The following is a 21,465-nucleotide window of genomic DNA, read 5'->3' on the forward strand; positions in this document are numbered from 1 at the left end:
CCATAAAGAAGGAAGAGTACAGAAAAATGAATACAATAAGAAGTTATAAACATCATTTATATACAGAAGAGATAAATAAGAAAGCATTTGGAGCTTTTGATGATAAAAGATATATTTTAGAGAAGGAATCAAGAGTATCCCTTATGGTAATAAGTTTCGGTATGAAGGGGCGTCTTTTTACCTATTTATAAATGATAGAACCAAGCAACAACCAAACCAAAGAGTGGAGATGTAATCAGCCTTGGTATTTAAATGGGAAACAAAGAATGTGAGAAATATCAAATAAGTCTTATTGAAGGAATAACTGGGGTAAAAGTAAATAAAACAAATAAGCGGATAAATTTAATTACAAATAAGTTGGAGGATGTCAATAAAAAAATTAATATACTTGAATGGACTGAAAACTTTGATGGTCATCAATTGAACAATGGAAAAACAATTTACTACAATCTCAAAATTATGTGGCTCAGGAGGTTGTCAAACAAGAACATTGAGAGAAGTTTATCATTTTATTTCTGCTCAACAAAGACATATAAACCAAGAACCAAGTTCTAAAATAATATTTGTGAATACACTCGATGGTGATGAATGTAATAGAAAAATTAATTTATTACCTCGAGTAGAACATGAACAAATATTCATTGGATCACTCTTTGAATGGAATGAAAATATAAAAGGAAAGAAGTGCTTTAATCAGCAAGTCTCAGTTTAACATTTGCTCAATGGGGCAGAGATCAGCCTCCTCTTCTGACCTGATGGACTTTGAGTCGGGGGGGTGGGGAGGGTGGGGAGAAAATCATTCTCCTATTTTGGGTTTTTTGGCCTTGAGGCAGTCTCAATTTTACATTTGTTTGTATGGGAGGGGGAGGAATCAGTCTCCTGTTTTGGGCTTTTTCGGGGTTGATTCAGAGAGTTTTCCCCTTTTTCCCCATTCATTTGAGTGGATGCCTCAGAAGCCCCATTTATCCTCTACTCTCCTTTGGCAAGTTTGAACACAAAGTTTCGCCATCTTTTTCAAATCAAATCGACCTCGATGAATCACAAAAAGATCAGCAATCAATGACACAGAAGATATACGAATCTTCATAGCGAACGTAATTCATGCCCGCTTTCCACTCGAGTAACTCACTCGAGCCACATCATCACCGCAAATGGAATGAAAAGCGACGATTGCGCTGGACATCTTTTCATCGGAAAAAAAAATGCTGATTATAACTCTTACTTGTGCTATTAAACCAAAAACAAAATAAAACGGTTTCAGAATACACAAACGTATCAATGCTAACAAATAATGCGATTGGTGTATTGTTATTGTTCCTCAATAGACTTCCTTACAACCCTAGGACAATTTGTTAATGAACCAGAAGTGGAGGTGTTTGCCATACGACAAGGCCCTGGCTATGATAAACCTCAGGGCACCATGAGGATCAGAGGTCAAGAGTTCTCCGTTACCAGGTATTGTATAATAAATTTATTATCCGAACAGTTTTTAGTCAGTTGTAACAAATGATGAAGAAATGCAATGACCCCCCCATGTAATAAATAGCTGACGAAGTGACTCTTTCTGGTGGTGCAGGGGTTTACAGAAAAACTATCGGAGAGACCAGAAGCATGGAGAACCAGTAGCATGCTGGTTCGTACATAATCATGGAAAAGGACTGCTTCGTGGTCGCCTGTCCGATTATATTGTCCCCTCAATCTTCAGTTTCTTGTGACCAATGGAAAAAATTATGCAGAATCTAACCCCTCAGGCCTCCAGTTAGTGTACCTGGAGTTTCTGGTTCAGTTAGGCCCAGTTTTGGTGTAAGTTTAGTTATTTTTCATCATGTTGAATGAGGAAATGTTTTGAGCATCCCTCCACCCCAATCAATTGCAATGACTCACCAAACCAGATACTGTTTGATTACAAAACATCTCACATTCTTTGTCATATCTACCATCCCTATACAACTGGATGTCAGGGTTGGCTCCGACTTAGCAATACACATCAAAGCACATATCGGATCCTTTGAAAAAAATAAATAAATAAATAACACTTAACTGGCAGTAGTATTTGGCCTGCAACATCTGTGCTGTAATGTAACTCTCAGCACCCTTACCTAACTGCAGGAAGTGATAATTATAAAGAAAAAAACTCCAAGTACATTATTGGGGCAGCACAGTGGCAGACTTTTGAAAGACAACACAGAATCATTAAAGACCATGACCTAAATGCAGAGACTGCAGTTGCTTTTGCATCCCCATCTGAAGGATGCCATGCTCCAAAAGTTGCAGTGCCCCATGCCGGCACTGCGATCGAATGGCACTTTTAAAAATCAAATTCAATTGGGAATCAAACCCTCTTTCGGTGGCACAATAGCAAGCAGGCTTCATACTGAGATATCCCTCCACTCCAAAAAAAAAAAAAACATACCCTTAAGACATTTTAATCATTGCAAACTCAAAGCCACCACAAATTAACGTCTACTTTAGAAATTAAGGTATTATTATGGCATCACACCTCTACCTCAGAATGGCATCACAACCTCATATCAGTAATGGAAAAGCATATCAGATTTGGCAGCACCTTTTCATACACTCTCAACAAAAATGAGCTGCAATATTACATGAGAACAGCTGGGAAGCAGTAATCAATTAAAAGAAAAGGACTATACCATGTATGATTATAAAACATTTTCAATGTATGCCGCTATTAAAGTCAATGGATGATATGTAGCAGAACTCTCTGAATAATCAGTGGAATATCACCATCTGACGTCGGTATAAGCTCATTCATTTCAGTACCCCTTGGTGTGTGGAATGAATTTTTCACTGGACAAATATTCACAAAGAATAACCTTCATGAGACCATAGGGTCTCAAAACTCCACTTGTCCATCAGAAATGAATTTCCACTAACCAGAATGACATAATGATGATCAACAAAATGTGTTCACACCAACAGTATGTCCCTAAGTTTTGATTTTGAATTTGAAAAACATTCATTGTTTGTGCCAAACAAGTCGCAAAAGCAATGGATTCCAAAACAATGGCAAATGATGTGTGGTGGGGATGCGATTCGCTTCTATCTGGTGCAGCTGTTTGCCTTGATTTCACATTCCACTTCATATTTGATTCTAATAATTTTTACCTTCACCACCGAAGGTGAAAGGAAGTTATATTTTCACCCGTCTGTTTGTTTGTTAGTGTGCAGGATATCTCAAAAAGTTGTGGACGGATTCGGACAAAACTTGATGGACACATTGGGTGTGTGAAAAGAATGCATTGAATAAATTTTGGTGAAAATCCAAAATCGGATCTGATAAAAAGATTTTTCGTGATTCTTCACCCAGATATTTTAGCCCAATCACAATATCTCAAAACATTGTTGACGGATACGGACGAAACTTGGTGGACAGGTTGGGTTGTGACAAGGACGAATTGATTCGATTTTGGTGAAGATCTGAGTCCAGATACAAGAATTTAATTTTTAAAGTAATTCTTCACCATTGAGAGATAGGGCCAAAAGTGATACAAAGCATGATATTTCAAAAATGTATTGGGCCTGATATGTTCTCATGGATCAGGCATAACGTGGCAGAGGTATGCGTTCTGGATCATCACGAAAATCTAATCAGTTTGTCCTTGTCACACACCCAACCTGCCCACCAAATTTCATCCAGATCTGTCCACAACTTTTTGAGATATCCTGCACACAAACAGACAAACAAACACACACAAACAGGGGTGAAAACATAACCTTCCACATTCGGTGGCAGAGTGAATAATTTGAAGATTACTTGATCCGATTACGATTATACCTTTCACTTTGCATCATCATGTGACAATGGCACCATTAAGCAGTGGAAACAGCGGTGTCTTAACATTGTTATCCTCACACTTGGGATATTGTAATCGGCCCCCTCTGTCTGTCTGTCTGTTACACCATCTCTGAAATGGTTGGGCAGAATGTCAGCAAACTTTGTAGTTATGTTCACCAAATGGCAAAAAGGTGCAAGAGTGGGGGTCAAAAGGTGAAATACCCCAAAAAATGCAATTATGGGCATATTTTATCAATGAAACTATATGCAATCAACATTGGGATACACATGAAATATGGAACGATTTTTTGGGGGGATTTGACCCCTGGTTCATGCACGATGAGTCACAGGGGTCACAATGTGAAAAAAAAACAACTCAAAAACTTGATATTGGGTCATTCCTGGTGGAACTTTTTGCCATCTTTCAAGTTTGCTTTGGGGGGGAAGCGTGGACTGGCATGCCAACAACTTCGCTCCAGTTTTTATTTTAAACGTGGTCGAAGGCTCCTCGGAGGCAATGCAAACAAATCACACACAAATACATAACACCAGACCGGACTTCAGCCAAACACAGCTGCCGAGCTTGGGAGAAGTGACGTAACTTCCTGCATCACTACGGGTGCTGGGGACATCATCTTTGTCGTGACCTTCCTTTTTTCTCCACACTCAGCAGAGAAATGAAGAAGTCTCTGTCACACACCTCACCCCTCCCCCCCAATACAGCCCAGGCCAACCCACTCGGTTTATCCATGCTCTCGTCTCTAGAGGAAGCAGTACACAGGATTTTTAAAGTTTTGGGGATGACCTGGCCAGGGTCAGCATCCAACCGACGACCTCCCAGACTCGGAGCGGATGCTCTTAACCATTATTGATTCTGGTGCAAATATCTCCAAGTCACACAATCAAAATGGCATTCAAGACTGGCAATGCTAAGCCACCATGTCGACGTAATCGGGGTGCAACCTTACGTCTTGTCACATAACCGAGCAGCCACAATGACAATGGACGACTACCAAAACCCACAAAGTAACATTCAAAATGGCACTCCCATATATCCCTTATTATCATGTATCTTAAAATAAAATTAAAAATAGCTCTGCAAAACGGGCGTAACCCCTCAGCCCCTTGACGCAAACCAATTTCAAGATGGTGGCCATATTGAAAAATCGCAGCACGCCCATTTTCCAAAGGAACCTTCCTCGACTCAACCCCAACACACCCAGCAAAAATGGATTTAATCGGACAAGTTGTTCTCGAAATTGACGGAAACCAATTTCAAGATGGCTGCCGTGGCGGCCAAAGTGAAAAATCGCAGCATGCCCATTTTGGAAAGGAACCTTCCTCTACTCAACCCCATTGTACCTCACCAGAATAAAATCAATGTGTGAAGCCGTTCTCAAGTTATTGTCCGGAAACCAAATTCAAGATGGCTGCCCTAGCCGCCATATTGGATATCGCATCGCACTGATAATTATCGAAAGGAACCTTCCTCTACCCAGCCCCAACACATTGCAAAAATGGATTTAATCGGACAAGGCGTTCTCCTCGAAATTGACGGAAACCAAAAGTTGACAGACGCCCAGACGCCCGCCGGACAACGCCTATGACGACAATACCCCTTAGCCAATTCAGGCTGAGGGGTAAAAAGTGCACAATTATTTATTTTAAACCCCACAAAACATGCTTTGGGAATTCACTTGAAATAAAAGCAATTTGTAAGTGCATAGCAGAGTAAAAATATCAGCAAAACCAATTAAAGAAAAAAGAAACAAGTGAATGAATAATAAGAATAAATACAGGACTGTATTCAAATTATTTTTGACAAACCCACAACATCCAGATTGGAAAATTCAGACAAGACAAAAATATGTTGGTAACTTTCTTCCAAAGCTGTAAACACAAAACATACCAACAGGTTGAAAAGCCTCATTAAAAGTTTTTTTGTTTTTTTAACACCAGATTTCACAGCAATGCAAACAGCAGATCCTTCACAAACCCCAAGCATTCACAATTAAAATTTTTACTTCACATCCTTCAGGTTGAGAAATAACATGTGGCTACTCGACATTGGACGTACACTCAACAGTATCGCCCTCCCTTCCGATGAGGCCGCAGCTCCGTAGGTTGAGCACGGAATCAGCAATGATACGTGCAGTGCGTTTCTGGTAACCGCCAGATGTTACCATCAGCAGAGGTATGTGACGAGAACGGGCGGTGGCGAAAACAAGTCGGTCACGCTCGATGATGCCCTGTGGCAAGGCGAGGCCAAAACACGAATCGGCGGTCTCGCCTATGCAGCATCCATACATCAGACGAGTTACAAGACAAAATTTAATTCTGCCTGATAATTTCTGAAGAACATGTGAAGAGTAGGTCCAGACAAGCACAGGGATGCTATTCGACATGTAGAAGAAAAGGTGAGAGCACAGAATGAAAAATTCGTCTTGAACTAGTGTCGGTGGAAAAATAAGGACAGATTTTTTCTCAACCAAGTGTTGACAGAGACGTACTAACCACGATGGGAAATAACTAAATAATAACCACTTTCCATGAAGGAAGGGCATGTATCAATTACATACACAAATGTGGCATAAATTTTGAACCCACCAGCTCCCCCCCCCCCCCCCCCAACTCATATTCCATAAATGTCCTTTCTCTTACTCATATCACCTGCAAACTTTCTTGCCCTTCTCTCCCCAATTATCACACACTCTCCTAAGCTTATCAACTCTTCTCTTCCTTTTCCCAATTTGAATTCTCTTAATTTAGTTTTCATCCTCTCCCCATCCATCTACTTATAATAAATAAATGTCATTTTCTGACTGTGTGTAACACCAATCATGCCAAAACTACTGGGCCAATTGACACCAAATTTGGCACATGGACCAAGTTCGACCTCATGGTGAACATGGGCTACTTGGTTTCGTCTCTAGTCAAGAGGTTCAGGAGGAGGGAAGGTCGATTAAAATTCTCTGCGCAAATGTGCATCATGTCGTGCCACCCAGTGGTGGCAGAGGGTATTACAAGTCAGTTGTGGAGATAACTTGCATTTTTTTACTGCACGTCCCCAGAGTGGGAAGCTCCAAAGCCAATGTCCACGAATCAGAGGCAGGGGAAGGGGGTGGGAGTCCGGAGGGATGGGTGGTAGTCTGGAGGGATGGGGTGAGGGTCAGAAGGAGGGGAGGGGGCTGAAGGGGGGGAGGAGGGACCAGCATTGCCTGGCAACACCAGGCACCCTGCCAAATAAATAGATGCTCCTCCCCCCCCCCACCACCAGGCATTTGTTTTCTTGAGCTGTGCAATTCTAATTGGCATCTTACATGTTGGGTTTAAAAAAAAAAAAAAAAAAAAAAAAAAAAAAAACTTGGATCAATATTCAGGGTTATGACATGGATGGCATCAACAAAAGCCTGCAAGGAAGCAAAATCCATTGCATAGCAGATTAAAACTGTGGCATGAACATCTGACATTGATGGAGAAAGGGTTTGGTGGTCCGGTCGGCATTTTATTTGTGGTAAAACAGATTGTGGGAGGGACAGTCTCACAAGAGATTGTAATTTTCAAGGGAGTTGATCACAGGAAAATTACGTTTTTATGGTGCTTTTGGTTTCAGTATTAAGTCAGAATATGGGAATTATTTGGCTTCAAGGTCATGCATTCACCAATCAGATTGTGATTAGTTTTTCCTCCAGAGAAACAGATTGTCCTAATTTTTGGATGCTGAAGTGTCCAAGAGAGTTGAATCGTCAACGAAAACGGTTCCCCCCCCCCAAAAGAAGCTGTTTATGTGAATCGAGAATAGAACGTGTCCAAAGATAGTGAACACCAATGCCCAAGGACATGTGGAGGAGGAAACACCGATGAAAGCAATGCATTAATGGCGTGCATGAAGGAATTGCAAGCCCCAAATGTGTTAAACCTCAAGTAAAAAGTGAATAATTTGGAAGAAAAAAAATAGCAGAGTGTAGTGCCAATGGAGAAAGTCATAACTTCATGCTAAAGATCTATGGCATCCATCAAGGTGATCTGCAGCAGTCTTTTAAGAGAGTAAAACAATGTTACAAGAGTGTTTCAAACACTAACTCACCTGTGGTGAGACGGACAAAGCACCCAAAGGATCTCCATCCAAGATGTCTGTGCCACCGTTATAGATGATGATGTCAGGTGTGAATTCGTACAGTGCTCTTTGCAGGGATCGTTGCACCGTACCCAGATAAACATCGTCACTCGTACCAATCTCCAACTCCTGTCGGCACCTGATTGCACCTTCAGGCGACAAACCAAACCTGATTTATTTATTTGAGTTGCCTAACAAGAAACTTCAATGCAGGAGAAGGCCATTAGGACAATCAAAGCCTGCGCTAGTGAATTGTTAATCTGTGGTTGTTTGTCTGTGGTCTATCATTTTAAATGCTGAGCATCAACCAAGGAAGCAATCATGTATTTTTTAAAGCCACTGATAGGACTCGGCCGGGGTTCGAACCACCGATCATCGTCAGGAACTCAACAATAAACGAAAATGGGATAGTTTGATGAATATTCCTTTGAGTGTTGATTAATGCTGGGATTGGTGTTGGGGGAGGGGGGGAAATCAAGTTTCTTATTGTCGATGGTTGGCGTATCAACTGATATCATCAATAGTTGGCAGTTTATATTCACCTTGAGACTAAATGGGAGCATTTAGGACATGTACAAATTCAGAATAAGGATGAAAAAGTGTGAATTTTTTTATTAATACCAGAATAAACTAGAACGGGTAATCAGGAGAGCAGATAACTCCGCCAGGCTGAGCAGTTTACGCTTTGTGTCCCGGTGATAGGCTGGATCTGGATCCGTACTTGAACCAAAATATAATCAGCTTGTTCTTGTCAGCTAACAAACTCATCCACCGAGTTTTGTCATAACCTGTCCACAACGTTTTGAGATATTGTGTTATATATCGTTTTTGGCCCCGTCTCTCAATGGTGAAGAATCCCTTGAAAAATAAAAAAAAAATTCTCGTATCCAGATCTGGAGTTGGATCTTCACAAAAATCGAATCAATTCTTCCTTGTCACACACTCAATCTGTCCAAATTTGGTCCGAATTCATCCATAACTTTGTGAGATATCATGTGATGTATCATTCTTTTGCCCTTCCTCTCAATTGGTGAAGAATTACATTTTAAAAAAATGATAGTTTCTGGATCCTCAACAAAACCTAATCAATTTGTCCTTGTCACGCACCCAACCTGTCCATCAAATTTCATCCAAATCCGTGACAACTTTTTGAGATATCCTACTCACAGACAAATAAATAAAAAGCGTACATTGGCCTTAGGCCAAAGGTTATCTTGCCAAAAGACCTTGATTTGAGAGTTTCATTTTTTTATGAAAAATCCGTTTTCCATCATGACGTCATCAAATGACGTCATAACGACAAAATTTTTATACATCTGAGAAACACTCTTCTAGGGCTTCAATTTGAGGTACTACTCGATATTGTTAGTCAAAGATTTTAAAATGACCTTCATGAAGATCAACTTCGACCTGAGGCGCTAACCATGAAGGTCAAGGCCGATCGCCACCACAAACTAATCAGCTGAGCGCCTATGGATATGCTATATATCCACCAAGTTTGGAGATGATCCGATAAAATTTACTCAAAAGCTAAGGGTTTCATTGATTTTGATGTTTGACCTTCTGGTGACCTTGACCTTTGACCTTCGAAATTTTGGGCGTCGAAAGCTATTGCGATCACGAGTATACATGTCAAGTTTGAGAGCCATTGCTTTAGAACTGTGACTTAGAGAGCAAGTTGAAAGTTGAAAATCAATTGTAACAGACAAATATATAAACAAAAAAACAAACAAACCGATCGAGTAACATATCTTGCTTTGGCAAGATAACAAACAGATGCCTATGAGGAGCTCAATATAATGACGTAGCCAGACACTCAACACAATCAGTCACAAGTCAGATGAAGATCACGATATTTCCTCAGAGTTGATTGGCTGTAAAGACAATAATAAAAAAAAAGCACCGCAAAGTGGGCGTAACCCCTCAGCCCCTTGACGCAAACCAATTTCAAGATGGTGGCCATATTGAAAATCGCAGCACGCCCATTTTCGAAAGGAACCTTCCTCTACTCAATCCCAACACACCCAGCAAAAATGGATTTAATCGGACAAGGCGTTCTCAAAATTGACGGAAACCAATTTCAAGATGGCTGCCCTAGCCGCCATATTGGATATCGGATTGTGCTGTATATCGAAAGGAACCTTCCTCTAACCACCCCCATGAAAATAAAATCAATCTGTCAAGCCGTTCTCAAGTTATTGTCCGGAAACCAAATTCAAGATGGCTGCCCTATCCGCGATATTGGATATCGCAGCGTGCCCATTTTCAAAAGGAACCTTCCTCTACCCAGCTCCAACACACCCTGCAAAAATTGATTTAATCGGACAAGGCGTTCTCCTCGAAATCGACGGAAACCAATTTCAAGATGGCTGTCATGGAGGCCACATTGAAAATCGCAGCGCCCATTTTCAAAAGGAACCTTCCTCTACTCAACCCCAACACACCCTGCAAAAATGGATTTAATCGCACAAGGCGTTCTCGAAATCGACGGAAACCAAAAGTTGACAGACGGACGGACGCCCGCCCGGACAACGCCTATGACGACAATACCCCTTAGCCAATTCGGGCTGAGGGGTAAAAAGCTCTATTTGTTTTTTTTGTTTGTTTGTTTAAAGAGGAACAGGCATCTTTTGGAGTGCACAGATAATGAAAAAAACATTTAAAAAAAAAAAACACAAAATGTGTATTAGTTTCTCTGCTCATTGGATGGGTAAAGAGCTGCAACCATGACCAATTTTGAATTATTCTTATTAAGGTTGCCTTTACTATTTATCTTTACAGTTGTATATCATTTGCTTTTGAAAGCCAGCAAAATATAATCATGTTTTGCATCATTTGCGGGAAGCATGGCTGTTCTGCTAATGCAGTGCCCCCCTGTAGGTTGAAGCAGGAATTTATAATTTGTTCAGGGTGCTGGTGATAGCTCACATACTCTTCGCAAAGGTCACCATGGGATCTGTAACGTCCATCAGTTAATGCCTGCAAATAGCATGACCAGGTTAATGTCCAACCGAGGGACAGCATATACATTGATGCCACACCCTGCACGTTTAACACCAGGATGACAGCTTGGGCCGAGATTAAAACCCAGGCTAGACAGCTGAGCATTTTCATTGAGTTTTAAAGTAGATGTCTGTGATTTGACGAGCAAAGCGAGGAATAGTATACGAGACTGAGGATCTGGGAGGGCCATCTTGGCCCATGGAAGCTCAGGGCTCTACATGCTCTGATTGGCCATCTGAGCATATTTAGGCTTTAAAATCAGTTCTACTCGGGTATCCAATGAAGGCAAGTTTTTTGTCTGATTTCTTGCATAAATTTGTTTGATAAACAGTTTTAAACCATGATCACGTACTTAAGATTGCCCTCAAGAAGAATGCTACTGTTGTCTTACTGTTATACACCAGTTATTGATGAGAATAGGAGAATAAATTGGCAAGGTTAGAACCTATGAACTTTACTTAGTAGACACATTCTGCTCTCGAAACCAAAGAGAGCCCTTGCTTATTGTGCCCACTTGTTGCCCTGCTACCCCACTGTCAACTTATCCTTGCTCTTACATGAGCCTCGCTCGTGCAGAGAGAAAAAAATCTTATGTAGCCAGGCCGGTATTTAGTGGTGGGTTTGAATGTGGTCATTTCATCATGAGACAATATTTGCATGGTACCCACGTTTGGCATAGTTGTCACCAGGATAGATGGAGCGATTATAAACATCCAGAATGTACACTCGATCATCGTCCATGAAGTCTCTTTCGTGTCCATTGCCCTGTGAAACGAGCCAATAAAGGTGTCCACAGTGAATGATCATCAACTCTCAACAACAGCCCAGCAATCCCAAATGAGTATTTGAACACAGTTTGGTTATGATGGAAGAGCTTACAAAACAAAAGTTAATTCTTATGCTTGCATCCATTATTCATGAGAGCAAAGCACAAGAAAAGGTTTACCTTTGCAAGCAATTCATAAATGTATATGTTCACATTCAGTCATATTATTAGCTTACCTGGGCTTTCATATTATTATGAGGGTGACAGGAGAGACGGGACAACTTTGGAAGGGGGAGGGGTCTTGAGGACGTTCGGTTGGAGGAGTGCAATTGGGGGGGGGGGGTTGAAGACTTGAGTGTGGGAAGGGGTTGATATCTTAGGGTTGGGAGGGTAAGGATGAGGTTTTTTGTTGAAGAGTTGTCAATAATTGCAGGTGTGAGCTTAAAGTAGAAATGCAATTATGTGTGTGTGTTTCTCCTCCCCTCACACTACCTTCCATTCCCCTCCCCTCACAGCACCTTCCCTTCCCTATACCTCATGTTTACCTCTTCCAAAACCGCCTCCCCTCTCCACCCCCGATGGACATCCCAAGCGGTCTCTGTGTGCTGTGTTAATGTGCCATTTTAACATACCCCATTTCGTTCAATCCTATACTTCCCCCACCCCCTTCTCCACAAGTCCTACGAAATGCAAATAGAGAACCTCTCCCCCCTTCCCCCTTCCCAAATTGCAAGTCCAGAACCACATCTCCTCATGCTTAGTTTCTCCCAAACCTCCTTCCCACTCCCCCATTCTCTGCCTCACTCCCACCCCTCCCTTCCAGTGTACAGCGACGTTTGAGGTGTTGTTCTTGCCCCCCCTCCCCCATGCTCTTCTCCCCTTCCTCATGCCCTCCTCTCTCCCCCCCCCTCCTTCTCCTTCCCCTTAATATCCCCATCAGCGAGGCGACAGGTTGTATTTGTGTGTAATAAATAAGCCCAGGCACCCACAGTAACTCGATGGCTTAACAATTAACCTTACTCACTCACACGAGGTGATAAAAATATTGGACCTGTTCACATGATGATGTTTGCCACATGGTGAGGGGCCTTTACAATGGCTTCATGCACCAGCCGGGGGGGGGGGGGTGAGAGAGAGAGAGAGAGAGAGAGAGAGAGAGAGAGAAGCTCCGTAGCACTGCAGGGCACCACCAGCGCTAAGCGGGACCACAAAAGAGTGATGCAGGACCAAATACGGGATGCCAGACACCATAAGCCGTGTATCTTGCGTTCCTCAAGAGACTCATGAAGTCTGTCTCTCTTCTCTCTTCTCTCTTCAGCTTGCACACAGGGTTTTTATTAGTTCTGACTGGGCTGGCACCGACCCTTGTGGTGCCTACTGATTGGGTGTTGCAGATATCGAGCCAGGTTTCCTGGCTTGCGCCGATTAAAAAAAAGAAAGGGGGGGGGCTGTGTTTTTTTCCTCGACATGCGACAGGGAGCCTTATCCAATCACTTGGTGTGCTGATTGCTGCTCGTGAAAAAATACAAATACACAAATCGTACACTGGGAACATTGTTCAGTGTAGAAAAGGAGGTGGGGGAAAATGGGACAAGGAATGAAACACTCGGGCAGGGGAGGACAACAGCTTCTGAACACTACTAGACACTATCATTAATTGTAGCAATTTAATCATGCTTCTGCTGACATGCACTCCATGAAATGACTGTTATAATATATTCCCCATTTACCCCTTTGACCAGATCCAGAGCAAACGTATGTAAAATAGTTCTGGAGCATTTGCCTGATGTATTTATGTCAAGACTTTTTGGTGAACTGTTATGGGTATTAGTATTACCATGAGCCTGGTGTGGCTCAGTGGTTAAGGTGGTGGCTTGGGATCCTCGGGGTCCTGAGTTCGAGCCTCACTGGCTGCTGAGTTAGCATCAGGGGGGTTGACTCAGCCTGTCATCCTTCCGAAGGTCGGCGAAATGAGCACCAGTATACTGGTAATTATCCCTGCAGGGTCGAAAGTGACTAAAAGGGTTGGCGTCAGGAAGGGCATCCATCAGTAAAAACATTGCTACAAGAAAGGGTACCATGATAGGAGCGCACAAAAAGCTGACTCCTGCTCAGGGATAAAGGCTTTCAAATGGTATGATGATGTGGGTATTAGTATTACCATCTTATGCACTCATTGTTAGTCTTTTGTTTGAACGTACTCTTGAGCATCTAACAAACATATGGCCACGTGTGAAGCAGTGTGTGTGGAGATGGAGACCGACGCAGTCCACGCTCCGCCCCTCTCCCGGCTAAGGGAGTGATACACCACTACTTGAGCCAAATTCAGATGGAGGGACGGGTATATGTCGTGATGTACGATGCTCGCTCACCAAAAATTCCGTTCTTTAATGTTTTCACATCACTTGATTAAGAATAGGAAGTTTTTATGGTGACGTTGTTGTTGACCTTCCACTTGTAAAAGTAATTTGGTGCAGCAAATTTGTGGGAAATTGGCCCAGAGCTTTGGAAACTTATAAAGGACAAAACAAACACTCGTGTGTGTGTGTATATATACACACACACACACACACACACACACACACACACACACACACACACACACACACACACACACACACACACACACACACACACACACACACACACACACACACACACACACACACGGAGTGTGCAATACGAAATGTGCTACCCCATTGTCTCGGGTCGCTCACCTGCATTTGATTTTCCATTTATTTATTTTCATTGATTTTTTTCCCTCCATTTATTTATATTTTCATTTATGGATGTTGTTCGACAATTCTGTAATTTTTCCCAGTGGACCAACTTTGATGTCCATCGGCATGCAGAATTTCAGCTTTCTACATCACCCAGAAGGTACCGATCTTTAATATCAGTCAGTGAGTCAGTGGTTCGAAGGAGCTATATATATATATATATATATATATATATATATATATATATATATATATATATATATATATATATATATATATATATATATATATATATATATATATATATATATATATATATATATATATATATATATATATATATATATACATATACACACACACACACACACAGTATGATGATTGACGCCTCCCACGCTCCTCGAGCCGAAGTAGCTGCGTAAAGCAACCCAAGAAGACTTATACAAGGTAAGTGCTAATGCTGTTTCGAACCCTTCCCACAGTTCCTCAACAACTATAAAGACGTTCACACATAGTTCACACATAAGAATCCCAATGCTACACACACCCTCAGCTTCCGGACCGGTTTCATCACTTATTGGCAAATTGTCAGCGATAGCGTAGACAGAAATTTATACCAATGAGGCTCCCAAGCATATACCATGTGGAAACGTCAAAAGGAGGAACTGCTTAAACAGTAAGCCAGTCCGGTAGCTAAGGGGGGGGGGTGTATAGCATTGGGATTCTCATGTGTGTACAATGTGTGAACATCTTTATAGTTGTTGAAGAACTCTGAGAAGGGTTCGATACAGCGTAGCACTTACCTTGTGTAGGTCTTCTGGGTTGCTTTATGCAGCTTCTTCAGCGAGAGGAGTGTGGGAGGGGTCAATCATCTATCTATAATTCCAGCAATGTGTGTGTGTGTGTGTGTGTGTGTGTGTGTGTGTGTGTGTGTGTGTGTGTGTGTGTGTGTGTGTGTGTGTGTGTGTGTGTGTGTGTGTGTGTGTGTGTGTGTGTGTGTGTGTGTGTGTGTGTGTGTGTGTGTGTGTGTGTGTGTGTGTGTGTGTGTGTGTGCGCGCTGTTTCTCAACAACCGCTGGTCTGATCTAATTGAAACGTGCCAGATATATTTCTGGGGACCTGAGGATGTGCCTTTTCATGGTTTGATATTAATCGGACAAGTGCTTCCCAAGTTATGGCCATTTATTTACCAAACAATGACAGGAACCGTTGCTGCGGCCATTTTTTAATCAACCAATGACAGGAAGCGTTGCTGCAGCCATTTTTTAATCAACCAATGACAGGAAGCGTTGCTGCATAGCCGTGGTCGATGGGGAAGAGGAACTCAACCGCGTTCGCCATTACGGGTTTTTTCTCTCTTCCCTTCTCTTCTCTTCTCTTCATGTTTTTCCTTGCGAAAAGGCAAAATACGTTGGCGCAAATTGAATAATTAGCCATTAAAAGCCTCCGTATTCTTGCCCTGGACGAGGAAACAAAGAAGAAGCGCCGTTTCCTCAGCGATGTTGTTTATGAAGAGGTGCTGACGAGATAAAGGTGTGTACAATGTACATGGAGACAATTTTTATTATTATTTATTTGTTGAAGAAAAATTGTTCCAAAAATAATTTATCAAAAAAAGTAAACAACTTTTTGTTTCCAATTGTCAAAACGCTGTGGCCTTTGGAAGTGTTAAGGAATTCAGCTCCACTCAACATGCTTGTCAACGAAATACATCTCAATTTGGTGGTAAAAACGATTCAGAACGAAGGGTTTCCTTACTCATTGCTCTGCAGTCTGCATTCAACCCCTTCATTTGTCATCTCATTGACCTCATTTCATCTATCTATAATTCCAGCAATCTCTGTGTCTGTGTCTGTGTGTCTGTGTCCGCTGTTTCTCGACAACCACTCGTCCGATCTAATTGAAACTTCCCAGCTATATTGCTGGGGACCTGAGGATGTGCCTTTTCAAGATTTGATATTAATCGGACAAGCGATTCCCAAGTTATGGCCATTTATTTACCAACCAATGACAGGACACGTGCTGTGTTGGCGTGGCCGATGCGCCATTAAGTTACCAATCACAGGACACGTTGCTGCGTGGGCGTGGCTACGTAGGCCGGTGCACGGCCGGCCGACCATGATGTCACGTGCCGTGCTGGTTACGATGGGGATCGATCGGTGCCTTAGTTACAGTGGGGTAGGAGTGCCAATGGTAAATGGCAGCGAATGTCATGGCAAGCAAAGACGGAGGTAAACTTGATTTTAATTAACTCTGTGTGTAAGTATCACAGCAGTTGTTACTTCAATACAAGCAATAATTCGTGGAATGATGCGATTTACACGCACTACTTTTGGATAGTGATGACACTGCATTCTAATAATTTCTCGATTTCTTATCCGCATTTATAAACACAATGCCCCAATCCAGTCGTCGTTTATGAGAGCGAAGGAATGGCCTGTGTGGTTGTTTGAAAGTTTGTTTGTTTTTTGCATGTACGGCCACGCACATATGGGCACGCGAGAGCGAAGGAACGGCCTGTGTGGTTGTTGTTGCTGGCACGCGGTTTGAAAGTTTTTTTTATATGTACGGCCACGCACGTATGGGCACGCACGGCCACGCGAGAGCGAAGGAATGGCCTGTGTGTTTGTTTCTGGCAAGCGGTTTTAAAGTATATATATATATATATATATATTTTTTTTTTTTGCACATACAGCCATGCATGTACGGGCACGTGAAAGCGAAGGAACGGCTTGTGTGGTTGTTGTTTCTGGCACGCTGTTTGAGTTTTTTTGCAGGGGGGGGGGGGTTGGAACGTACGGCCACGCATCTACAGGCATGCACTAGTTTATATAATCCCAGCCACCTGGGTGTAGTCGATTAAGTGAGAGCTGATTGGCTATTCCCTCCATTCACAGGTGAGAGATGTGGGTGGGTCTTTCTATACATTGTTGCGGATCCGGGGTGGTGGGAATCTGACCCAGTCCTAGGTGCCAGCCTCGCCACTGCCGTCTCTGGAAGTCTATAACGCCGGCCGGCTCAGCACAGGCCTCGGGTCACACGTCTTCAATCGCGATACCAATGTAATCCTGTACCTTACCAGTTGGGGAGATAGAACCCTGGCTACAGACTGGCTTTGTCAGTGACCGAGCAGAGCCTACCAGCCTGGAACCACTTTGGCCTTATATGCCAATTGAACGGATCGTTCCTCGACGCGACACGCATTAATCCATAGCGGAAACTGCATACGAATTAACCAGATTTATTGGGGACATCAGGGATCACAACACAAGCAATATACACGACAATGGTTTTATTCGCAATCAACCCGTTCTTAACGAGGGGACGACGGCTAAAGGTTTCGAGGGGATTCTACGAAATATGCCTTATACAACACGTTCAAACAAACAGCAGGCATGCACACAGAGTACTTGGTGATGGCTCAAGGACGAGAGGACTGTGTCCAAAAGCACGAATGTCGCTCGTAACAAGCGGTGGTGTCCACGGGTTCAAACTCCTGCTCGAACGCGCCGCGCGGCAAGATGGCGGCGCAGTACTCCTGCTCAAGTCACCGCGTGCGCGGTTTCCGCGCGCTCTGACCTCGCATAGGGTCGAAGATGGGCATCAGCTGATCTCTCTTACGGTCAAGCATACAAATCCCGGCCTGGCCTGTTCTCCAGGCGAGGCCCTAGTTGAGGTCCGAGTTCCACAGGCGGGTCAGCAAACGTGACGAGCCGCGAGGTGAGCAAGGACCGTCCGAAGGTCCGGAGTCTCCTCTCCGGCCTTCCCGCCTCGACGCTAGACTTCCGCTTCGTCCTCTCAGTGCCTCTCTCGGTCGAATCACCGACGTGCAGGTCGGGTCAGCGTCTCTCCCGGCAGATACAACACGGTTCCTCCTTCGTTCGCTCGCCTCGAAGAGACTCCGAGCACGCCTCGAAAACCCGGCCGTTCCTCACACACAGCACACCTTATGTTCCCTTTTCTTTTCTCGCTTCTCTCGGCGAAGCCCCTTTCCACACTGAGAACTCCTTTTTGCTTTCGTTTCTTTTTCTTTGTTCGCCTTGACACATGCCTGTCATGGCGACTCACTCCAAAAAAAGCTCAGCCCCTTCACGGCACTTCCTTTCCAGGCCACACCTCTCGCTCTTGGCCACTCCCCTCCCGTTCATACAGGAGAGGAAAAAGAATCATCTCTCGTTTCACCACCGTATGAACATAAAATAGTCTGTTACACCTCCCGACACACATATCGTCCCTTATACCAAACAACCTATCTAAACAGGCATTTAATGGGGGATCTGAGCTAATCCTATACTTAGTAGTCCCATTAAGGGCCATTTCCACAACACTACCCCCACCTTTTTCCCAAGGCTCTCTGAGCCTCCATCTGGGGCAGCCTACGGCAATGGCCCCGTCTAACGTACAGCACAGATCTCCCATTTACTCTAACCCACAACATGGGAAGCACTTAACTCCGGGAAATCAAAGTGTCACAGTAAGATTGGAATGTCCCTATCCTATTGTGTCGGGTCGCCAATCTAACAAACAAATTTACACTTTATGCACAGTACTTAACATTCTAATTATGGATTTGAAAGAGAGAGCATTCAATTTTACTTTTAACACCACATTTGCATAGGAGCAGAACATCGAAAGGTTCAAAGTTCTTTCACGTGTTCGCTCCTTCATGCCCCCTCCCGGCAGTATTGTCCATTCACCCTGAGAGTTTCCTCTCTTCGTAGCCTTATTGGCCTCTCACCAGGTGAGTTCAGTCGGCCCAGTGGCCTAATCTCACAAAGAGTCCTTCGGCTCACTGAGCCCACAAAATGGCACAAATCTTCGGCCGCAACGGCCCACAAAAATGCTTCGGCCCACATGGCCTACTCACAAGCAGCAGCAGGCAACAAGCCCTGCATTGGACAGCAGGTGAAACAGCATGGTGATATCGATGGTAAGCAATTGCAGTTCGGAGGCGTTCTTGAGGACGCAAATGGGTGTGATGACCTCAGACCAGGTGAGATGGAGTGCAACCTTAACCTTCCTTGCCTGAATTGTTTTGGTTAAGTTCTCCCTTTTTTTTTTCTTCCTCTTTTTTTTCTTTTACAGACAGGATGGTGTTTCTGACTCAACGGTTATCTTCGTGGATGTGTGCTCATGACATACTGGTGGCCTCTCTGGCACTTGGAGAGGGTGACCGAGCCTTGCCCTTGCCAACAAATTCTCCCATCAACACTACTCGTACCAGGTGTCACACATGAATGGTGCGGAGGAGAGGCCATCGAACCTAACCATTTACTTTTAGTTCTAGCCAATGCAACAAACCCTGCTATGGCAAGAATGATCCTAATGACCCATTTTTCCTGACCTGGCACACTGTTCCATTTTATTAAACCTGGGAAAGGCCCGTATTTGTCTTTTTCCATTCGGTGGTGCCAGGCATAACTCGCTGGCTGGGGAGTGTGACTACTACTAGGCCTCTTTGCCTGCTTCCAATCGGGGGTGGACACCCAGTGACCTCGGGGTTCACCTGAGTGTGCTTCTGGCGCTCCTAACTAAGGGGTGGCTCTCTCTAGCCCCCATACTGTGCTCTCATAGCACCCATAATGTGCTCTCATAGCACCCATAATGTGCTCTCATAGCACCAACACTGTGCTCTCCTGGCACTGAACCCTACGGTGCTCTCCTGGCACCTCTGACAGCCTACACCTGCCAGAAACCCCCAAAGCCCTGCTGCCCTACTTCCCGACTCACCAACTTCCCATACCAGGTCACACTACCAACCAGTATCCCCATACATTGGCCTGCACCTACCCCTCGCAGTCCACCTGCACAATGGAACAGTGTCCAGAATCCATGTCAAATCCTCCAAGTCCCCCTAACCTACACCAACCTGGTTCGGAGACTCCTACCGACAGGGTACGTTGTTCGCACTCACTTTCCTCAATTGCACAATCACGCCATTCACCCCAAACACTTTAGTCATTCATTCCACAGTGCCGCACATCCAGTCCACAACACCATCCAACACCTTTCACTTTTATGTGAAAACGAAAACACACCAGTCCCTCGGATACCACTTGGTCATCAAATTTAACTGGTACACTTTTTCAAACTCCAATTAATTTGTCACTACGTCCGTCGTCCGCTGGCCTCCTCCATACTGCCCTTATCGTTTATTTCCAACAATTTAACTGAGACATCAACATCTCTTCACCAGCCTCATGGAACTTCTGCATGGTTCCAACCAGGCACTTCAATCCTCCCTCAAACAAGCCACTCTTTGTCATCCACTTGCTTCAGGTGTGTTTAACGCTCTGCCTGTAATGTCTCAAACACTTTTTTCAATTATCTCACAAATCCACCCGTGCCACTCTTATGCTTTCTGTCATCTCTCAATCTTGCAATCACTTTCGGTTCAACTTCCAATCAAAATCTTTACATCCCCATATGGCCGGCTTCTTTGGCTCATTGGAAGGGGAGTGAGGGAACGAATCCCTCATTTCCCATTACATGACCCCGCCACCTTTCCGCCACGACTCAAAGGGGTCACGCCTCATTGGGGGCTGTGATCTACCCCCTCCTTTTCTCCAGGGTTCGCGGAAGTCAGGCAAACCCCATTCGGTGGAATGACCTCCCCCACTTCTCCAGGGTTCACGGAAATCAGGCAAGCCCCAATCGGTAGAATGGCCTCCCGCTCTTCTCCAGGGTTCATGGAAATTAGGTAAACCTCAATCAAATGCCAGTGCCGCCTGCCACTCATCTGCACTCCACTCCAAAGTTCCTGTGAGGCTGATAGAGAAATTAAAATCCAATTTCTAAATTGGATTCCTAAAATCCAATCTAAAACTGCTCCTGGATGTAGCACCGACAACTCTATAAGAACCCATGCGGAGCTGTCCATTATGGTTTCCGTCCCCTGGCTCAAGTTCTGTCCTAGTGGCATTTCTCTTTCTCCTTGCACCTCAAACCTATTTCCTATGTCACCACTCATTCATGCTCAGGACTCCCACACACAGCAGGCTGCACACATCCCAAGGTTATGTGTTGACCTTCCACACATTCAACCTTGCCTGTGCACTGAC

At 43.8% G+C, this 21,465-nt stretch overlaps 2 protein-coding genes across 10 annotated transcripts in view; one reads left to right on the top strand and one right to left on the bottom strand.

The window, feature by feature from the left end:
- Window positions 1–2,711, top strand: part of LOC147018483 (inter-alpha-trypsin inhibitor heavy chain H2-like) — a 118,374-nt gene extending 115,663 nt beyond the window's left edge. For both annotated transcript variants that reach the window (XM_085898166.1, XM_085898167.1), the window contains exons 19-20: window positions 1,344–1,455; window positions 1,577–2,711. In XM_085898166.1, coding sequence (XP_085754292.1) covers window positions 1,344–1,455; window positions 1,577–1,715 — 251 coding nt within the window. In that variant the 3' untranslated portion in view covers window positions 1,716–2,711. The remainder of the gene's footprint in view (window positions 1–1,343; window positions 1,456–1,576) is intronic.
- Window positions 1,457–21,465, bottom strand: part of HDAC11 (histone deacetylase 11) — a 51,248-nt gene continuing 31,239 nt past the window's right edge. For 7 of the 8 annotated variants that reach the window (XM_085898174.1, XM_085898171.1, XM_085898173.1 and 4 more), the window contains 3 exons: window positions 11,588–11,684; window positions 7,887–8,065; window positions 1,457–6,048 (listed from right to left, as the gene is read on the bottom strand). In XM_085898174.1, coding sequence (XP_085754300.1) covers window positions 5,857–6,048; window positions 7,887–8,065; window positions 11,588–11,684 — 468 coding nt within the window. In that variant the 3' untranslated portion in view covers window positions 1,457–5,856. The remainder of the gene's footprint in view (window positions 6,049–7,886; window positions 8,066–11,587; window positions 11,685–21,465) is intronic. The other variant, XM_085898172.1, reaches the window with a different exon arrangement.

This window comes from Eptatretus burgeri, chromosome 10 (genome assembly GCF_056783735.1).
Source record: "Eptatretus burgeri isolate ZD-2024b chromosome 10, Ebu_testis_v1, whole genome shotgun sequence".
NCBI lineage: Eukaryota > Metazoa > Chordata > Myxini > Myxiniformes > Myxinidae > Eptatretus > Eptatretus burgeri.